The following is a 20,529-nucleotide window of genomic DNA, read 5'->3' as shown; positions in this document are numbered from 1 at the left end:
GTGGGTAGGCCATAAAATCAGATGAGAAAATCAGTCCCATAACAAATCACTTGGCAACAAAATTACACTCACCTATACATATACACTATATGGACAAAATTATTGGGACACCTGGTCTTTACACCTGATGATGTCCCATTTTAATTCAATCAGCATCAATACTGAGTTGGTCCCACTTTGCAATTGAAACAGCTGCCAAGGTAGCTTTAACCCAGGGGTGGCCAATCTTACCCAGAAAAGGCCGCTGTGTGTGCAGGTTTTCGCTGCTACTCCCTAATTAGATTACTAATTAGAGGACTGATTGGCTGAAAAGTCTTCACACCTGGGTGTGAACAGCTGACCTAAAGGTTACCCCAAAAACCCGCATACACACGGGCTCTTTGTGGATAAGACTGGCCACCCCTGCTTTAACCCCAGCTGCCCCCCGATGCTGAATGCTGGCAGAGCCTGTTCTCTGATCCTAGGCTCCTCATTTTGTTGATTGGGGCAAAAGTCTCTGCTACATAAATGGGGTATTTTATATATGTATACACACACACAGGTTTGGAATTATGTCTTTGTGGGGACTCTCCATTAATTTCCATGGGGACAAATCTAATCCCAGCATCACGACCTTAACCCCGACCTGTCAGGGTCTCTTCCCCTTTTGGCCTCGTGTTTTTCCTTGCTCTCCCTGACTCCTACATAGCTCATGGCTGAGTGAGTGACTTCCAAGCTAACAGCCCTCCAGTTGTGGATTTGAGGTGGGCTTTGGCCTGCATTACCATTTGTTTATTTTTGGGTTTTATTTTACCCTTAAGGGGCACTGTTGCCTCACACCTCTGGGACCCGGGTTCGAGTCTCCGCCTGGGTCACATGTGTGTGGTGTTTTGCATGTTCTCACCATGTCGTCGTGGGGTTTCCTCCGGGTACTCCGGTTTCCCCCCACAGTCCAAAAACATGCTGAGGCTAATTGGAATCGCTAAATTGCCCATAGGTGTGCATGTGTGAGTGAATGGTGTGTGAGTGCGCCCTGCGATGAGCTGGCCCACCCATCCTGGGTTGTTCCCTGCCTCGTGCCCATTGCTTCCGGGATAGGCTCTGGACCCCCCGCGACCCAATAGGATAAGCGGTTTGGAAAATGGATGGATGGATGGATTTTACCCTTAGGGGGGCGACATGGTGGATTTGCACTGTTGCCTCACACCTCTGGGACCTGGGTTTGAGTCTCCGCCTGGGTCACATGTGTGTGGAGTTTGCATGTTCTCCCCATGTTGTCATGGGGTTTCCTCCAGGTACTCCGGTTTCCCCCCACAGTCCAAAAACATGCTGAGGCTAATTGGACTTGCTAAATTGCCCGTAAGTGTGCATGTGTGAGTGAATGGTGTGTGAGTTCTCCCCCCATTTGCTTTTGACCCCTCAAGGTCCTGTTACATTGAAGTTTTCCCAATAAACCCCTTTGTCTTGCTGCTTTTAAGTGTATTGTGCAACGCCATGACACTACGCAGTCCTGATCTAAACCATAAGTAACCGAAATATGACACTTTTGGCATTTTCAGTTTTTTGATTGCATTCACAGATCTTTGGGGAGACCTTAAAAATGGTCCCCACAATGTCAAAATAACATGGGGTTTTCATCACATTGTGGTGGCCAGTTGGTCCCCATAATGTAATGTAAACATAATCTACACATAAATACACACACAACAGGACTTTCAGAAAATGAAAAATATGAAGGAAGCCAGCACTAAACCCAGTATCTTGGAAAATGTATCAAAGGAAAACTAATATACAAAAAATGAAAACAATGCAACAAATATTTTCTTGCTGTATATTGCACTGTATTTAAATGCTGGTTGTTATATGCATTTCTTACTTCTCAGTGGTTCAGATTAATTTTGGGACGGCATATAACATGTGTGAGCATGTGACCAGTGAGCAGGACAGAGACGACCCACCTCCTGATGCTGAGTGGTCATTCCCTGTGGAGGCATGTCAGCCTGTGACATGTAAGTTGTGTACCATACGTATGAAAAATCAGCTCAAAGAATCGTAGACCCATTTTATTAATCTCCAAGCAATTTCAGAGGTATGTGTAGAGCACTCATAACAGTGAGAAGTGGATCTCGGTTCCTTACTGTAGCGTGTAAAGTATGGTCTGTTTTCTGTGTGCACAGTGAAAGGAGAATTGTGAAAGAGCAGAGAATTTCATGACAAATTTCATCTTCTTACATCATCAAAAGGATGCTTTAGTCTGAAAGTTTATTGACGGCAGAATTCATGAGCTACGCAAATCGCTGGCATTTTCCGGCCTGAATATTGACCCTCATTCCTGAACATTCTCTCCTCAGCCTGTTAAAACAATATCAATATTCAGTATAACATATACAGAATAGATACTGTTACTCTGCCATGATGGTCTTCTTTGTATTAGTGTTACTCAACACAGGAATGTCACCGAAAAACATTCAATCCCATCCTTAGCATTTAGAAGTATTTAATTGTACTGTGTTCCTTTTTATATTAAACTCAGGAAGTGAGCATGAGAGGGACTGAAATAATATTATTACTCTGCAGGGCCGGTAATTTCAATTTCATTATTCAAGTACCAGTATGGGGGGTGGAATGGTGGTGCAGTGGTTAGCACTGTTGCCTCACACCTCTGGGACCCGGGTTCGAGTCTCGGCCTGGGTCACGTGTGTGTGGAGTTTGCATGTTCTCCCCATGTGGTTGTGAAGTAGTGTGCAGAAGTAGCTGAGGCAAAGGTATCCGAGGGTGTATCTAAACCGTGGTCAACAAACAGGCAAAGTGATCGATAATTGGAAAAACTCACAAGGAGATTGAGACAATACTGAGGGCAAAGCAAAGAGCAAGAAATCCAGAAAACAAACTCAGGGCAGTGAACTGGCAGAATGACAATAATTACAAAACACAGCAAAAGCAACAAGGCGAGAATAGCCAGAGCACTGGTTTCGCAGTGGCCGTCCTTTTTCTGGTAGAGGCCGGAAGTGAGGACCTAATGTGATGTGTGTTGTAAACAATATACAAGGTGACAAAATATCCCTTCACTTTGTTTACTGTTTTGAATTTACCTTCTCTATGAAATGTCTTATGTACAACCCGAATTCCGGAAAAGTTGGGACGTTCTTTGAATAAAATGAAAACTAAAAGACTTTCAAGTCACATGAGCCAATATTTTATTCACGACAAAACATAGATAACATAACAAATGTTCAAAATTGGAAATTATACACCTTTATCAACTAAATGAGCTTGTTTCAAATTTTATGTCTGCTACAGGTCCAAAAAAAGTTGGTGTGGGGGCAACAAATGGCTGAAAAATCAAGAAAGTTTAAAAGGATTCAGCTGGGAGAACATCTAGCAACTAATTAAGTTAATTTATAACAGATCTGTAACATGATTAGCTATAAAAGGGATGTCAGAGAAGCAGAGTCTCTCAGAAGTAAAGATGGGCAGAGGTTCTCCAATCAGTGACAGAGTGTGTAAAAAGGAATACTGCTCCTCAATGTCACATTGCAAAGACTTTGCAAATCTCATCATCAGTGCATAACATCATCAAAAGATTCAGAGAAACTGGAGACATCTCTGTGCATAAGGGACAAGGCCGAAGACCTTTATTGGATGCCTGTGGTCTTCGGGCCCTCAGATGACACTGCATCACTCATCGGCATGATTGTGTCAAAAACAATGACATTACTAAATGGGCCCAGGAATACTTTCAGAAACCATTCTCAGTAAACACAGTCCGCTACAGTAAACTACATTCTCAATAAACTACAGCTCTATCATGCAAAAAGGAAGCCATATTTGAACATGGTCTAGAAGCGCTGTCGTGTCCTGTGGGCCAAGACTCATTTGAAATGGACTGTTTCAAAGTGGGAAAGTGTTCTATGGTCACATTTGACATTTTTGTTGGTAATCACAGACGCCATATCCTTGGAGTTAAAGAGGAGGAAGACCTTCCAGTGTATTATCAGCGTTCAGTTCAAAGACCAGCATCTCTGATGGATTGGGGATGCATAAGTGCATAAGGTATCGGCAGCTTGCATGTTTTGGAAGGAAATGTAAATGCTGAAAGGTATATAAAGGTTTCGGAGCAATATATACTCCCCTCCAGACGACATCTATTTCAGGGAAGGCAGGACAACGCAAAACCACATACTGCAGCTATTACAGAAGCATGGCTTCCTTACAGAAGAGTCAGGGTGCTGAATTGGCCAGCCTGCAGTCCAGGTCTTTCACCTATATAGAACATTTGGCGGCATCATTATATCCGGCAGGAATGGGACCGAATTCCAACACCAAAACTCCAGAAACTCATAACCTCGATGCCCAGATGTCTTCAAATTGTTTTGAAAAGAAGAGGAGATGCTACACCGTGGTAAACATGCCCCTGTCCCAACTATTTTGAGACCAGTAGCAAGCATAATCAAATTTGAAATTAGCTCATTTTGTGCATAAAATTGTAAACATGTATATTATATATGTTCTGTTGTGAATAAAATATTGGCTCATGTGATTTCAAAGTCTTTTAGTTTTCGTTTTATTCAAATTTAAAGAGCGTCCCAACTTTTCTAGAATTTGAGTTGTAAGTAAAGTTTCCTTGTATTGACTGTAATTCATGCAACACTCAATATTAGAAAACTTTTTATCGGCACAAATCCTGCTCAGTCTACCTTTAAGAAACCTAATGTGACAACATCTACAGTACCTCATGACTGACTTGTTTTTATTGTTCATGTAAAAGGGAATGCAGTGAATATAGGGCAGGTATTGGAGGTTGTGATGTCAAAGGTTTCTGGGATCTGTCATCTCTGGAAGCAAATAGCATTAAATACAGTAGATTACTGATTTACTCAGTTGTGGAGATACTGTATGTGGCTGACTATTAATTTAGGGGAATCCACCAGTAGCTTGCCATCTGACAAAGATTGCTTTGGTGAGGCCTGTTGTGATCCGGGGAACGTGGGTAATCGCACGGGCAGGCAGACGGGCAGGAAGCAGGCAAGGCAGGCAAGGTACGGGGAAAATGGGGATTTAATAATAATACGGGGAGTTAGAAACATCGGATGCCAACTAACATCAGTGACAGACACTGAACTGAGGCAAGACGTGGACTGAAATAGACAAGACAACAGGGTACAGCTGGGTACAATCAGGGAAGCACACGTGGATAATCAGGGGGCGTGGCACACACGAGGATCGTACGAGCTGGGCATGACAGGCCTAGAGATTCAGGAGAAGTCATCACACCTGCAGCCCTCTTTGCATGTCACTCAAGACGGCATCTGCTTTTTATTGACCATGGCAATTGGGAAAGCAGTGATCTGTACTGCTGCAGTGTGTAACAGTTAAACTGGTGCAAGATGCAGGACTGTTTAAGGAGATAGACAATTCTACTGCTACACTACATGCACAACATAACTGGCCCAGATGACCTGACATATTTCCCCAAGATGGTCACAAGGTAGATCTCCTGGGCAATTTCCTAATCATGTACTATAACGATAGCTACATTATCTGGGTGTGAACATCAGGGCATAAATAAAATCCCAGTCTCACAGAACTTGCAATAAGGAGAAGTGAAAGGGCTCACCTAACTACCCCCCTATACACTGGTGTTTCTGTTCCCTCCTCATGCTAGAACCCGGGGATTTGCCACTTAAACTCTGTGGTTAGGTAGCTGAGCAGGTTCACATTGATGGTTTTTACTGGTGTCTTGTCCTATCACATAAAAGTCAAAGAAAAAGTTATGTAAGAAAAAGCAATGTACTATTGCACTTACATATTCTTAACATGTCCAACTATGGGAACCACTTCATTTGATTTATTATTGCTGTATTTGTTTTTACCATGACTTTCACCAAGAAAACATGATAGAGGATGGATGGATGGATGGATGGATGGGCATTCCTCTTGTCTCTCTGTGTGTGGAGTTTGTTCTCCCTGTGTTCTTGATGGTTCCTTCTTGGTACTCCTGTTTTCACCCACAGTGGTTGGATGGACCTGTGCCCACAGTGCGTGACCGGGAGAGTGTGCGCTTTGCGATGAACTGACATCCCTCTCCGGGTGTCATGCTGTGTGCATCCTGGAATAGGCTCCATGGTCACTGAGTTTACTTCAGTTTACTCCAAACACACATGTAACAGCTCTTTAATGGTCATCTCTGGTATTTCAGCAAAGAGTCAAATTAGCGACAGTGATGATGAAGAGGAGACAGAAGAGAAGAAAGACGAAGAAGAGGAAGAAGGTTTGCAAACTATTACAAAGGTTAAAAAAAGGGATGGGGACACTCGATGCCTTGCAGATTTCAATACCAATCGACGGCATTCATTCTCAGACAACATCTCAGGTGGAAGGGTAAGTACTATTGCGAATTAAATGCTCATATCTAACCGGTGTTTCCGTTATAAGGTACAGTGCTGATGAACCTGAGCCTCAGTTTCGGTTTGTTGACTGTACTTGTATCTGCTGTAGTCTTTCCCCCTCTCCATAGAGGACCTGGGACAGTTTGCTCTGCGCCCTGCTCCAAGAGATTCAACAATCCAGTGCAGGATAACAAGGGACAGAAGAGGCATGGAGAGAGGAATTTACCCCACATATTACCTCCACCTTGAGAAAGAGGATGGGACACGGGTCCGTAAGGAAGAAGCGAAGGACACAATTGGTTAAAATCACAAAAGTTTATTTAATATTTAACAAACTTGACAATTCCATAACAGGTCTTTCTGATGGCTGGCAGGAAGAGGAAAAAGAGCAAAACCTCAAACTACCTGATCTCCACTGACCCAACTGACTTATCCAGAAAGACAAAGAGCTACATTGGCAAATTACGGTCAGCCTCCTTGCCATCTTCTGGCAACATTGGAGAGTGTTGTATCCTAAACTATCATCTGCCTTTCAGCAGCACTCTCCCTGAATTACATGTTGCTATATTTTAATACAGCCACTGTCAGGATCAGTCCCTGTCCCATGTCTGTTCCTTGTTTGGCCAGCAGGTGTCACTGATCATCCTATGTCCATTAGCTCCTAATATGTTCTCCTGTGCCTTGTGCTGCCACATGGCTTAATGGGTTGAGCTGGTGGCCGTGTCATCCAGGCTTCTTTTTGGTCATATGTTTCATTTTTCTACTTTATTTCTTGGTTTATTTTTCTGTTGCTCCCAGTTCTTGTTTTCATTATTGTTAATTTATCCTTGTTATCCTAGTCTCCCCTGTTGTGTGATCCTTTACCTGTTGACTGCCCTCACCTGTGTTTTTTGCTGCCCAAACTTGTCTCCTGTTAATCCTTGTTATGTGTGTATTTAGGTGCCCTTGCTTTAGTCTTTAGTCAGTCATTGTAGTTCTTCTGGAGTGGCTGTTTATGTGTTTGTTTCTGCAATGCTGTGATTGTTCCTGTTTTGCTCCCTGCCTTAGTTCTTGTGTTCCGGCTTTGACCCCTCATGATCCTTTGTTTTTGGTTACTTGTTGATTTCTATTTCTTGTTTCTTTCTTTTAGTTAAAGATCTTTGTATTTTGTGAGCCGCGCCATGGATTGTCCCTTTGTCCTTCAGCAAGCCCATCTCTGACAGTAACTTCCCGCTCTGTGAATCATGCTGTCTGGGTCTTTCTGTCATATGATCCTTTTCCCTTTTCAGGTCCAACGTGCTGGGTACTAAATTCACTGTGTTTGACAGCGGAGAAAATCCAGAAAAACAGCCTTTTATCAAAGAGACAGAGATGCTTCGTCAGGAGCTTGCAGCCATCTGCTATGTGAGTTGAATTTATGCCTAGAGGGTTTGGATTAGGTTTACATGCTGGTGCAGTCAGTGTGAATGGACAGACAATATCAGTACCAGAGACATACGGTCAGGACAGCCAGCCAAGCAAAGACCCCCCCTTCCCTGAGTACAGTGATAGTGAAATGATATTTGCAGAACTTTTTACCATTGATATTTTGTATATTGATGATTAATACTGAGATCCAGATCATCCTACTTATTGTATGCAGGCAGTCCGCACGGTAAGAACATCCGGGGCCAATTATATAAATAAATAGGTTAAATACAAAGGTTTGTAATGGCGAATGCATACACTACTTGCATAACGCTTGTGAAAAAAATGTACGGCTTCAGTGGTTTGTTGGCTCAAGGTACAGCAGAGTACCATATGCAGTTACTGTATCTTAATAATATCAATAATTGGTGATATCTTAAAAAACGGAGGTATTGTTAATGTTTGACTGAGAACAATAATACATTAGTTGCCAAATTAGTAGATTAACAATTTTTTGATAAGAAATTGCAGTACAAACTTCTATTTAGCTTGCAGAAACCGGTGCTCTGGTTTTATTTCACAGTCCAAAGTGCAGTGACCTCAGAGTCTCTGACTAGCCCTTGGTATGTGTGTGAGTGTGAGACCTGTAAGGTAGTGGATTCCCATTTATTAATGCTTCCTTAAGTTTTTAGTCAAAAGCATCGTATGTGGCTCAGTGGGCTAAAACTCCGAGCTTGTGATTGGAAGGTTGCTGGCTTGATCCCTGCCTCACCAGAAGAGCCGCATCTGTGGTTATTGCATTCCTGAGCAAGGCCCTTAACCCACAGCTCAAAGAGTAGCTGCTCTTTGCCGTCACGCTTGCTCTCACCTCTGTGTTTCTGTGTGTCACTGAGAGCAAGATAGGGTAGGCAAAAAGAGATATTCCCCACAGGGATCAATAAAGTATAATAATTTTAATCAACTCGTGAATTTTAATATAAATTAGGTAAGCCTGGAGTTATATGCATAGGGCGCCTGAAATAAATTCAAAAACAAAATGGAAATTAAAGAAATTAGAATCAGAATCATGTTTACTTGCCTAGTGTGTGTGTGGCACACAAACAATTTCTTTCCAGCAGTTGGTGTCTTTCCGATACAATATAATAGAACAAAACAGTACAGATTACATACATTTGGGGGGGGGGGGGGCGCCAATGATTCGTTCTGCTGTCCTAACTGTCCGTTGCAGTCTGTTCCTGTCCTGTTTGGTGGCTGCTTCAAACCAGACTGTGATGGACGGGCACAGGATGGACTTGATTAAAATTAGGACAAGTATCAAAATCATATGCTTCCTGGTGACCACATGATCCCCTGGACCTCATTAAATACCCAAATCCTTTAATCAAGGGCTCAGTGTAGCATGATGTTTGATGTAGATTATTTCCTAACAATAATATAGGTCCCATTTGCACGTAAACTATTCCCATAAGTGAGTAACAATGAGTGAGTGAGAGACTAACAGCCTTAGAGGGTATAGGTGACTCTCACATTGCACCCGTCACTACATGATTTATTAAAGTTACTTAAAGAGGTATTAGCTAAACTCCTTCAACCAGTCTTATTTACAGCAGGAAGTAAATAGTATTTCATTTTATTCTTCGTGGAACAATTCCAAACTTATTAGATACTGTGATGCCACTCTAGAGAATGCATTATAAATGGATTAGACTGTGTTTGCTGGCATTGAATGAAAAGAAACATTAGTTTACACATATAATCTTATATTTTGAGTTATGAATATGAGAGATGAAATTAGTAAATATTCTAGTACTGCAGTGTTGTAAACCAGAACAAGATTCTAGCTGATAGTAATACACAGCTTAATGATTTTAATGTATAGTGTCTATAACACAAGGGATTATCCTCCATCACTATTATGTCAAGTATTATTAATAATCAGATTATTATTTTAAGAATAATTGCAACAATTGGGGTTAAAATATGAGGACCTGAATTCTGTAGGGTAACATTAGTGATTTTTCTGCTGAATTTTTTCTAATCTAAGCAGACTGGGGGTTACATTTGCAGCTGCTGCCTGATACTTTCTACACAGCTGTACTCTGAATTAGCTACCTTCCTGCCACTCATTCCCTAGCAACGCAATCTAACCATTACAGTATTGCTTATTCTGAACTGAAGGCCTCATCCTCTATGAAGAGCAGAGAGCACTAAGGAGAATGCATTGATTACAGCCCCCACCACCTCACCTCAGGGATGAGAACCTGAGGGCAGTGGGTGATACCTCAGCACCACACTAGTCCAACTGGAACAATTTGAGTTTTTTTTTCCAGTAGCTAGAGTGCCGATCCTGTCACCAACCCCCAAATGATCCCTGTAAGGTTAATGCTCCCTGCAGATTAATGTCATACCTGGGACAAAGCAATGGCAGGTTAAGGGCCTTGCTCAAGGGTCAAAAAAACTCAAGTAGAATCACTCCTGACATTCACAGAATTCGAACCAGTAACCTTCTAATTGCTGACATAGAACCTAGCCTCAGAGCCACCACTGCACCCATGTGTACCAAGAGAGAAGACCAATACCCCACAGTCATTGTTGGTCTTGCAGCAGCTGTTTTAAGTCACCCCAGACTAGCTCAGCCCTGTTTCTCTTACTGTTTTACGCTTTTTATGGGAGAGATTAAATTTTTAATATCCACCACCAGATTCCAAGCCAACTACATGGCATTATTTTCATGAAGATTCCAACTAGGGGGATAACAGTACACAAAATTCACGGATCGGTATGAACCGCATCTTTGGGTTCAAGGTTCGGTACAATTTCAGTATGACAGGAACATTTGTAAACCAAAGGTAATATGTCTTTCAATGTGTCTGCTATAAAACCAATGCTTATTTACATATTGTAAACATACATATATAAAATAATTCAAAATATCATAATGAACTAAATCTCTTGTTCTCTACTAACAAGTATGATCACGTACATGTAGCGATAAACATCCCTAAATCTATAGTTATTTTTCTTAGGCCAGCCTGAATTTCTTGGCAAAAGCAGCTTATTTCTCAGTAAAGGCTGAAACAGTCTTTGACTTATCAAATACTCTCTCTTTGATGTTGGTGTAATTTATTGGGAAACCAAAATGTTCCCAAATAGCTGATTATGGCTGACTCTTACTAGCATTAGCCGTAAGCAACTCACAGCCACAGCAAAATGTTTTCCTTTATGGACATATGCTTAGAATTTTGGTTCCGCCTGTGTCAGTAAATGTATTTATTCATTTCATTGTGCATACCAGACCGAAAATGATGTACTGAATGGTACACGATGAATACGTTTGCTGATACAACCTTAGTTCCTGTCCCTTAGTTGAGCTGCCTTCTCTGGCTCTCAACACCTGAACGCTTTAAAATTCTAAATATGTGCAAAAAATTGTAACAAAAAATATGCCCACATCCTTATCCAATCATATGCTTTAAAATACCTGGTCCTTACATACATGTGCATATAACATATCGATTTCATTGTGGTAGGGTAACAAATGTAACCATGTGACACGGGACTCGGCTGTGATCACCAAGTTTGACTGTTAAGGATAAGCATTTGTCAGGGACTGAGTAGGAACGCAGCCAACACAATACAAGTAGCATGACATTACAGGGAGAGAAAAGGAACAAAACCGGTGGTTACAGGTCTTGATGCATGAAGAAAACGGGAGTTACAAACTCGCACTGAGATGGGGGTCGGGGCACACATTCATCGTGCAGGGTAACAGGAACTACACACTGGCGCTGAGATGGGGGTCGGGGCACACATTCATCGTGCAGGGTAACAGGAACTACACACTGGCACTGAGATGGGGGTCGGGGCACACATTCACCGTGCAGGGTAACAGGAACTACACACTGGTGCTGAGATGGGGGTCGGGGCATACATTCACCGTGCAGGGTAACAGGAACTACACACTGGCGCTGAGATGGGGGTCGGGGCACACATTCACCGTGCAGGGTAACAGGAACTACACACTGGCGCTGAGATGGGGGTCGGGGCACACATTCACTGTGCAGGGTAACAGGAACTACACACTGGCGCTGAGATGGGGGTCGGGGCACACATTCACCGTGCAGGGTAACAGGAACTACACACTGGCGCTGAGATGGGGGTCGGGGCACACATTCACCGTGCAGGGTAACAGGAACTACACACTGGCGCTGAGATGGGGGTCGGGGCACACATTCACCGTGCAGGGTAACAGGAACTACACACTGGCGCTGAGATGGGGGTCGGGGCACACATTCACCGTGCAGGGTAACAGGAACTACACACTGGCGCTGAGATGGGGGTCGGGGCACACATTCACCGTGCAGGGTAACAGGAACTACACACTGGCGCTGAGATGGGGGTCGGGGCACACATTCACCGTGCAGGGTAACAGGAACTACACACTGGCGCTGAGATGGGGGTCGGGGCACACATTCACCGTGCAGGGTAACAGGAACTACACACTGGCGCTGAGATGGGGGTCGGGGCACACATTCACCGTGCAGGGTAACAGGAACTACACACTGGCGCTGAGATGGGGGTCGGGGCACACATTCACCGTGCAGGGTAACAGGAACTACACACTGGCGCTGAGATGGGGGTCGGGGCACACATTCACCGTGCAGGGTAACAGGAACTACACACTGGCGCTGAGATGGGGGTCGGGGCACACATTCACCGTGCAGGGTAACAGGAACTACACACTGGCGCTGAGATGGGGGTCGGGGCACACATTCACCGTGCAGGGTAACAGGAACTACACACTGGCGCTGAGATGGGGGTCGGGGCACACATTCACCGTGCAGGGTAACAGGAACTACACACTGGCGCTGAGATGGGGGTCGGGGCACACATTCACCGTGCAGGGTAACAGGAACTACACACTGGCGCTGAGATGGGGGTCGGGGCACACATTCACCGTGCAGGGTAACAGGAACTACACACTGGCGCTGAGATGGGGGTCGGGGCACACATTCACCGTGCAGGGTAACAGGAACTACACACTGGCGCTGAGATGGGGGTCGGGGCACACATTCACCGTGCAGGGTAACAGGAACTACACACTCACACTGAGACGGCAGTTGGGGCACACACTCACCATGCAGGGGAATGAGATTTACACACTCACAATAATACAGGGGGTCAGGGTACACACTCATTGAGCAGGGGAACGGGAGTTACACACTCACACTGAGACGGGGGACGGTGCACACACTCACCGGGGGAGAGGAATGGCAGTTACATACTTGCACTAACGCGGGGGTCAGGGCACACACTCACCAGGGGACAGGGAGTTACACACTTGCACTAATATGGGGGTCAGGGCACACACTCACCGGGGGAGAGGAATGGGAGTTACACACTCGCACTGAAATGCCGGTCGAGGCACACACTCAGCGGGCAGGATAACGAGAGTAATAAAATCGCTCAGGATGGGAGACGGGGAACACAAGTAAAACACTAAGCACATATCTCACAGGCAGAGAACAAAATAGTGTTTATAGCATGATGTTTCTTACATTTATTTTACAGTTTTCCTCAGTTGCTCACATAATCAATTGTCAATCCCATATGAAGGAAACAACAACAATTTCAGCACAGTCTATTTTTTCTCATAGTCATTTTTGTACAGTGACTTCATGTTGTACACTGAAGAAGTACTGTATTCATTTTCATATGTTCATTCATTCAGTCATTCATTCATTTCATTTTTTCCTGTTTTGTCATCATAGAAGATTATAAAGCTGGAGTTCATTGCTGTGCCACGTAAATTCATTTATGTGGATGGAGCTGGCTTTAATTTGGCCAAGACAAGGAGATGTGGAAAGTAATGGGGCATTGGCATTGGTCCAGATACCAGGGCTGAGAGGTGCTAATGTAAGCATATGTGCTGCACTGGGTGCATCAGGTGTTGTAGCATACAGTACATACCAACAGCTGGGCCTTATAACTCTGTTAGAACATTCCTGGATGAGCTCTACAGACAACTACTGGTGTTTGAAGGGGGATTGGATGCTGAAGTCTATACGTGGTTATATGGGACAATGTTCCATTCCACTACTCACCTGCAGTAACGGACTGGTTTAGGGGTCATCCACGCAGGTCCATGGAATTTATTCCACCATATTCCCCATTTCTTGATCCAATTGAGGAGATTTTTCGGCCTGGAGATGGAAGGTGTGTGAATACCATCTTTTTCTTTGTTGGGCCCTATGGATGAGGCATGTTGATGTCACAGCATCAGATTTCCAAAGGCTGGATTAAATATGCTTGAAGGTATTTCTACTGCTGCATTGCTAAAGAAAATATTTTATGCGATATGGATGAATGCATTTAGCCAAATTTTGACAGGACTGAATAAGGGGATTAAATCAAAAGGCAACATTTTTGTGTTGATCATCCATGCATTTTTGATTTTCTGAAGTGAGAAATGTTGTGTATAACTGTAGCGAGTCCAGTAAAATACTTTATAGAATAGTAATATATGTCTGCTTTCATTCTTGCATATCACTCTGTTGGACCATCTGTGTCTGTACATAAAAATCATGATTTTATTTGACTCAGTGTGTTTATTGTGGATTACAGTAACTGTTCTGTAATATTGAGTAACATTAATCAGTAGTAAGAAACCAGCATCACATTGTCAAAACTGACCACCGATTGTCCCACTATTGAGTGTGATATATGGACAGTATTTTGACAATATTTATACAGTATTTATACAATGAATGCTTGTATGTGATACTGTTTTTCATACCCTGTGTCACTTGATGAGGAAGTTATGCAGTTTTGTAACATTTATTGTTTTGATGATACAGACTGTTTTGTTATTGTGTTAGTGTTCAGCAAGCTGTGTTTGCTTTGAGAATGAGGCTACTGGTTAGACCATCATGGATAAGGAACTGAGAAAAACTGTACTCCATCTTAAACATCACTGACTAAACACATGAGTACACATAGGTGGTCCAACAAAGCGAAATGCAGAAAAGGGAAGATGCATATTCACTGAAATGAAATTTTACTGTATTGGGCATTACACTGGTACAATCAAACTCAAACCTGATCATGAGCGACAAAATCAAACCTTTACAAATGAATGATACAGTTAAGGTGCAACAAAAAATATCTTTTGCTTGAGAATCAAAATCTACTTCTGTGTCTGATCAGTCCTGTCCTGGATGTTGGGCCACATGTGTTCGTCAACATCACATAAAATATTATTTGGTAATGCAATGTGATGGATATGTTCAGGCATGCCTGATCCAGCCCTGGCAGTTGGATGCTGTGATTGCCCTAAAAGTCTCAGTCATGGCATTCAACAGTGGCATTCTGTTGTAAGGACAGTGGTCATAAACCTTCAATTCCAGGCAGAAAGAACTTTTCAATAAGACTGAGGAACAGTGAATACAGACAAACAAATTCAATTGAGATGTTTGGATGAGCCTTAAACTACTCTATCACTGCAAATGAGTGATGGATTGGGACATTGTCCTGTATGACTACACAATGTATGCCATTGAGCCCAGTCAACCCTCAGCAACCAGCAAAAGTCTGAAAAGCTCATCAACGAATGTTTAACAGAGTTATTGGGACCAACCGCTGGGATGTAAGCTACAGGACCACTGTCTGACATGCCGGCATAAAGAATAATATTTGAACCCCTTTGCCCTGGTGTCTGTATTATTGCTCTATGGCCTCTAACTTTCCTCCCATGGTTTCTGGTCTTGACCAGACTGAAAGCAGCTTCATCCACATAGAGAAGTTTGTATGCTACAGCACTGGACTCCAGTTCCACAATCCTCTGTTGTTCTCTTGTTCCATTTTGCATTAAAAATCGAGCTATGCCACCTACCCCTTTTATGTGTTGTAGCATATATTGATTGATTTAAAGACAGATTTGCAACAAATGTATCTTCAGTTGCCAGACTAGGCCAATTTGAGTCAGTTTTTGAGAGAGAGCCTTTCATGTGATTTTGTTATCAATTACCACTGGTAATTGTGCAACACATATGTGTGCGTATGTGTGTGTATATATATATATATATATATATATATATATATATATATGTATATATATATATATATATATATATGTATATATATATATATATATATATATATATATATATATATATGTTTCCTTTGTTTTGTTGAATGATGAAAATGGTAATAATGCAAAGTATAATTAATTTTGGAAAAAATGTGCAATATTAAAACCTGGCTCTTCATTCTTGCTTAGAGGGAGGGAGTTGTGTATGAATAACTGGTTTGTGTTTATGTCTTGTTGGGGTGGAGGGGGGGATTTCATTTGTGCCCAGAGCCCCCGATTCACCAAAACAGTTTCTGGGATAATGTCAACAATTTCTCTCTCTTTTTCTCTGTTGTTGTTAGGAGAAAAACTTGCTGGGGTTTAAGGGCCCGAGGAAGATGGCTGTGATTATTCCTGGAATGAGGGCAAATGATGAGAGAGTCATTATCTGCCCTAAAAATGTGAGTCTGTTAACTGTCGCTGGTGCTATACTGTAGGTTAACAATGAACCCCTGCTGCTATTAGACAGGACTGTTTTGTAGTATAATAAAGACAATTTTTCTGAAAATTATGGTGTTTAAGGCCTCAGATCATATTTGTTTGTCTCAATATTTTGGATATAAACAAAGCTAGTAATTTTTTATACCTGGTAGGGATATTTCAGGATTTTTTGCTGTTCCAGGTCTTATTTTCTGCAGTGGTCCTGGATGCTTAGAAGTCTACTTCCTTCCTAAAATACATATTAATTGAAAAATATACAGTATTGTGCAAAAGTCTTAGGCTGTCAAAGACAATTATGTTTGAATTATCTTTAAAGTGGTGCAAAACTTATTTTATGTCTGTCAAAGCATTTTAGCTTATCCATTGGGGAGCAGACTTTTTGCAAAGGTGGCATCCTATAACAGTACCATGCAGAATTCACTGAGCTCTTCAGGATTACCCATTCTTTCACAAACGCTTGTAAACCTGACTGCATGGCTAGATACTTGATTTTATGCACCTGTGGTAATGGGTCTGAATGCAACACCTGAATTCAATAATTGACAGTTGTGTACCGAAACTTTTACCCATATAGTGTATATTTTTGTTTCAGATATTTATTATCATGATACCTGTTTATCTGCTGTTTAAAGAGCTGTTTCGAACTCAGAGATGGCATGTTTCAATATTTTGTAAACAGAAGACTTATAAATTGTATAATTGTCTCAAAGAAATTCTAATACTGTTTTACTAAAAATGTAATCATTCAGAAGTCTTCTTTATATTGCCATTTTTGCCATAGCACTTTTCCTGGAAAAAAGTCATGAAATTGTATCTTAGGTTTAATGCAACTCATGTGGCTCTACATCAGTGCAACCTCTGGTAGATTTTCCTAGTCTGTAAGTTGCTGCTATAGCCTGTTGTGAAGTGCCCGATGCTAAATAGCGTGAAATCACAGCCAGATTTTCTGATACGTCAACAATATGGCCCTTTCCTTCTTCCACGCATCCTGCGGATTTGTGAATTGTACAGGCTTGACTACAGAAGTAATAACAGTTCCGTGTTCGTATTACAGACCTGCCAAGTCTCGCGCATTTCACAGGAGTCTCACGCATTTGGAATGATTCTCCTACACTCCCACAACCCTTTTGTTATTATGCATCCATGTTTAAGGTTCACCCAAAAAAAATATAATAAGTTTTGCTGTTTTAGTGCATTTTTTTGTCTTCAGTCACTTAATTGGCTGGAAAAATGGCCTGAGGTCAGCCGGTTTGAAAGAAAAAAATCTTCAGAAATAGGAAATATTTGGAAATTTCAACAGCTCCGGCATGGCAATCTCAAAAAGGCAAAATTTAGTCAGTCCTCCAGCAAACTGGCGCAACATCCTTGTTCGCTCTGATATTATGCATGTAGACGTCTGAACGCATGGTCCATGTGCTGAGAAGCATGTTGAGGCCTTACTATCCTAAAAACAAAAACTACTGACACATTGCACTTTATGTACCGTAAGAAATGTATCTATATATATCGATACAATAAAAAAGTACAGAGTCTAATAAGCACTGCCGTATCTCCTTCCTCACCCAGGACCTTGAGTCGCTGACCTGTCGTTATGAGAACGGCAATACGGACAACCTAGTGTGTCTGGTGAATAAGTCGCCAGTTTGGAACGAGCAGACGCAGTCCTACGTGCTCAACTTCCACGGGCGTGTTACTCAGGCTTCCGTCAAGAACTTTCAGATCATCCATCCCGACAATGGTAAGAGACACAGACAGAGATAGAGACAGCATTTGGTAACAGTCATGCACCAGTAAAAGTAAGAAATCCTATGTTATTTAAGTAGGATACATGTAAAAATCCCATTGACTATTTTCTTTGTTTCATTATGGATGATTATCACTATTTTCACTACTCACTATTATCACTTTGCTCATTGTCCCTTTTCGGCCTTTCATCACTATCCTCCCCCTGCTTTTCTCAGCGGACTACATCGTCATGCAGTTTGGCCGTGTTTCACACAATGTCTTCTCCATGGATTACAGCTTCCCGCTGTGTGCTCTTCAGGCCTTTGCCATCACACTGTCCTCCTTTGATGGCAAACTGGCGTGTGAATAAGTACCACTGCGTGGGTGATGATTTCATAGGGCTTTGTTATTTATGTCTAGTCCATATCGACGGTTAGTCTCATGTCATCTGCTCATTATTAATTGGCAATTTAAGTGTTCATTAAGAAGTGTCTGCTTTTATTATTTCGTAATATTAGGAATATTAGTAGGCTGAGTTATGTTATTGTGTTCCTAAAATGTGTCCATCAATAATTTAAAAACTACGTTTTTAAAATTCAATAAATAAATTTCAAAATGAATTGAGATGTTTTTTAGGATATTTTTGTAGGCATTCTAAAAATACCAATGGCAGGGTTTTGTTTTTTGTTTGTCAAGTCTAGTCAAATCAAGTCAAGGGTACCTGTATCGTCACAGTCAATCTATAAGAAGCTTACTTTGTGTACATGTTTCTATACTTAGCAGCCAGATGCTTGTAAATGCAAACAGCCTGACCCTCCAAACAACGAATCATGGAGCTGCAGCTGAATACATACAGTACACAGACAGGGTTAGGAGACTGACTTAGAGTTTGATTAAGTATTAGAATGGCTTTGATGCCTAACTTAAAATATTTTGAACAAAGCACGATTGTTAGTACCAGACATGCTGGTTCCAGGCAGTCAGAAACAGCCACCATACTGGGATTTTCACACAGTATAGTGTCTAGCGGTTATACAGAAAAAATAGCATCCAATTCGAGGCAGATCTGGGTGCAAGCACCTTGTTAAGTGAGATCAGGGGATAATGGGCAAGCTCCTTAATGCTAACAGGAAGGATACAAGTGCAGTAGGATTGGTGTGCAGAGATGTTTGTCTGAATATAGAACTAATCAACCCTTAAAGCAGTTCTGGAGGAGTTTGCTTCACTTTTACAGTTTAAAATTAGAAATGATCAACCAACAGAATTGTAAACCTTATTATAAACTTTGTTAAAAACTTCAGGCTTTGTGCTCCGCTAACTGAAGCTATTGTTATAATTTCTTTTCCAAATCCCCAAAAGACAGGTTCTGCATTTCATGTGATTGTATTGTATATACTGTTGTATTTATATTATTAACATTGCTGGCCTTTCTCTCTGACTGGGCTCGATTAATTAAATCATAATATCACCAAACTCAAGTTCACAGATTAATGCATGTAGACACAGATGAATCTGCGTTGACCTTGTGAAACAGCGAGAACAAATTTGTTCACATAAAATTTTGCATGCTACAGTGCTACCTCTTTTGTCAAAGGAAAATAACAAAGGAACTTTTAACAAAGGAAATACATATTTATAATGGTTCTTCAACATAGCATTACTTTCATTGAAGTTATAAAAAAAATAACAATATAACTCACTTTTTCCAATGACCAAAGGCACAATTTCAGTATGCTTGCAACAGATAATAATTCTCAATCAGGTCTATTGTCAAACAGTGCAATAATTTGATTAGAAACTATATAATTTTTCAAAAGGGTGCAATCAAATTTTCAATAAACTTTCATTAAATTTCCAATAAGACATAAAAATCATTCTGCAATTTGGATGTTAGCGAAGAGATATTGCAGTAATTAGTTAAAGCAATGGCTGATATGAGACAAATGGAAGCAGGATTTTTCATGTTCACTCAAATGAGCCAATCATTCATTCTATACTTAAGCACTGTTGTACCATTTTCCCATGGTGGGGAGCATGCAAAACGTCTAATCATCCAATATAGAAATTATAAACAGTTTGGTCCAAAAGTGGAGGTGATATCTGGACTATGATGGGCCTAGTTACTCATCTTGGGACATGATAAAATCATCCCTAAAAATCACATATAGTGGGTTTATGCTAGGTTTATATAAGTTTGTGTAGTGGATTTCCTTTCTGAAGCATATGAGAACATAGATCTTGAATATTCTTGAGTTTATTGTTTAAAAATAATCTTCCCCACAGCTTCTGTCGGCCAGTAACCTTCATTATCATACCTGTAATTCTCTTTGTGTTTATATCATGTTGGTATTTTTCTGTCAAAAAAATAATGTTCTGTTTTAGGAAGACATTAAAGGTCTCTTATTCATACTGTATTCGCAGAACTGAGTTATGATAACTTGCATCTTACATTCATTTGCTATTAAAAAAGTAAAATATAGC

At 41.4% G+C, this 20,529-nt stretch overlaps 1 protein-coding gene across 1 annotated transcript; it reads left to right on the top strand.

The window, feature by feature from the left end:
* Nucleotides 1-1,875: 1,875 nt before the first annotated feature.
* Nucleotides 1,876-18,521, top strand: LOC125715432 (tubby protein homolog). Its single transcript, XM_048986936.1, has 8 exons — nucleotides 1,876-1,988; nucleotides 6,179-6,360; nucleotides 6,478-6,636; nucleotides 6,723-6,835; nucleotides 7,637-7,751; nucleotides 16,185-16,283; nucleotides 17,890-18,061; nucleotides 18,285-18,521. The coding sequence occupies exons 1-8, from the start codon at nucleotides 1,895-1,897 to the stop codon at nucleotides 18,416-18,418; spliced, it is 1,068 nt and encodes a 355-aa protein (XP_048842893.1). The 5' UTR covers nucleotides 1,876-1,894; the 3' UTR covers nucleotides 18,419-18,521.
* The last annotated feature ends 2,008 nt before the right edge of the window (nucleotides 18,522-20,529 follow it).

The sequence above is a fragment of the Brienomyrus brachyistius genome, chromosome 20 (genome assembly GCF_023856365.1).
Source record: "Brienomyrus brachyistius isolate T26 chromosome 20, BBRACH_0.4, whole genome shotgun sequence".
NCBI lineage: Eukaryota > Metazoa > Chordata > Actinopteri > Osteoglossiformes > Mormyridae > Brienomyrus > Brienomyrus brachyistius.
Note: the sequence above shows the minus strand (reverse complement) of the source record. Positions and strands in the feature narration are given on the sequence as shown.

Bases quoted from the DNA above. Each gene is read 5' to 3' on its own strand.
- LOC125715432 (XM_048986936.1), top strand. From the start codon at position 1,895: ATGTGTGAGCATGTGACCAGTGAGCAGGACAGAGACGACCCACCTCCT. The intron at 6,361-6,477 runs GTAAGTACTATT...TATCTGCTGTAG, and splicing joins ACAACATCTCAGGTGGAAGG to TCTTTCCCCCTCTCCATAGA. The intron at 6,637-6,722 runs GTCCGTAAGGAA...ATTCCATAACAG, and splicing joins AGAAAGAGGATGGGACACGG to GTCTTTCTGATGGCTGGCAG.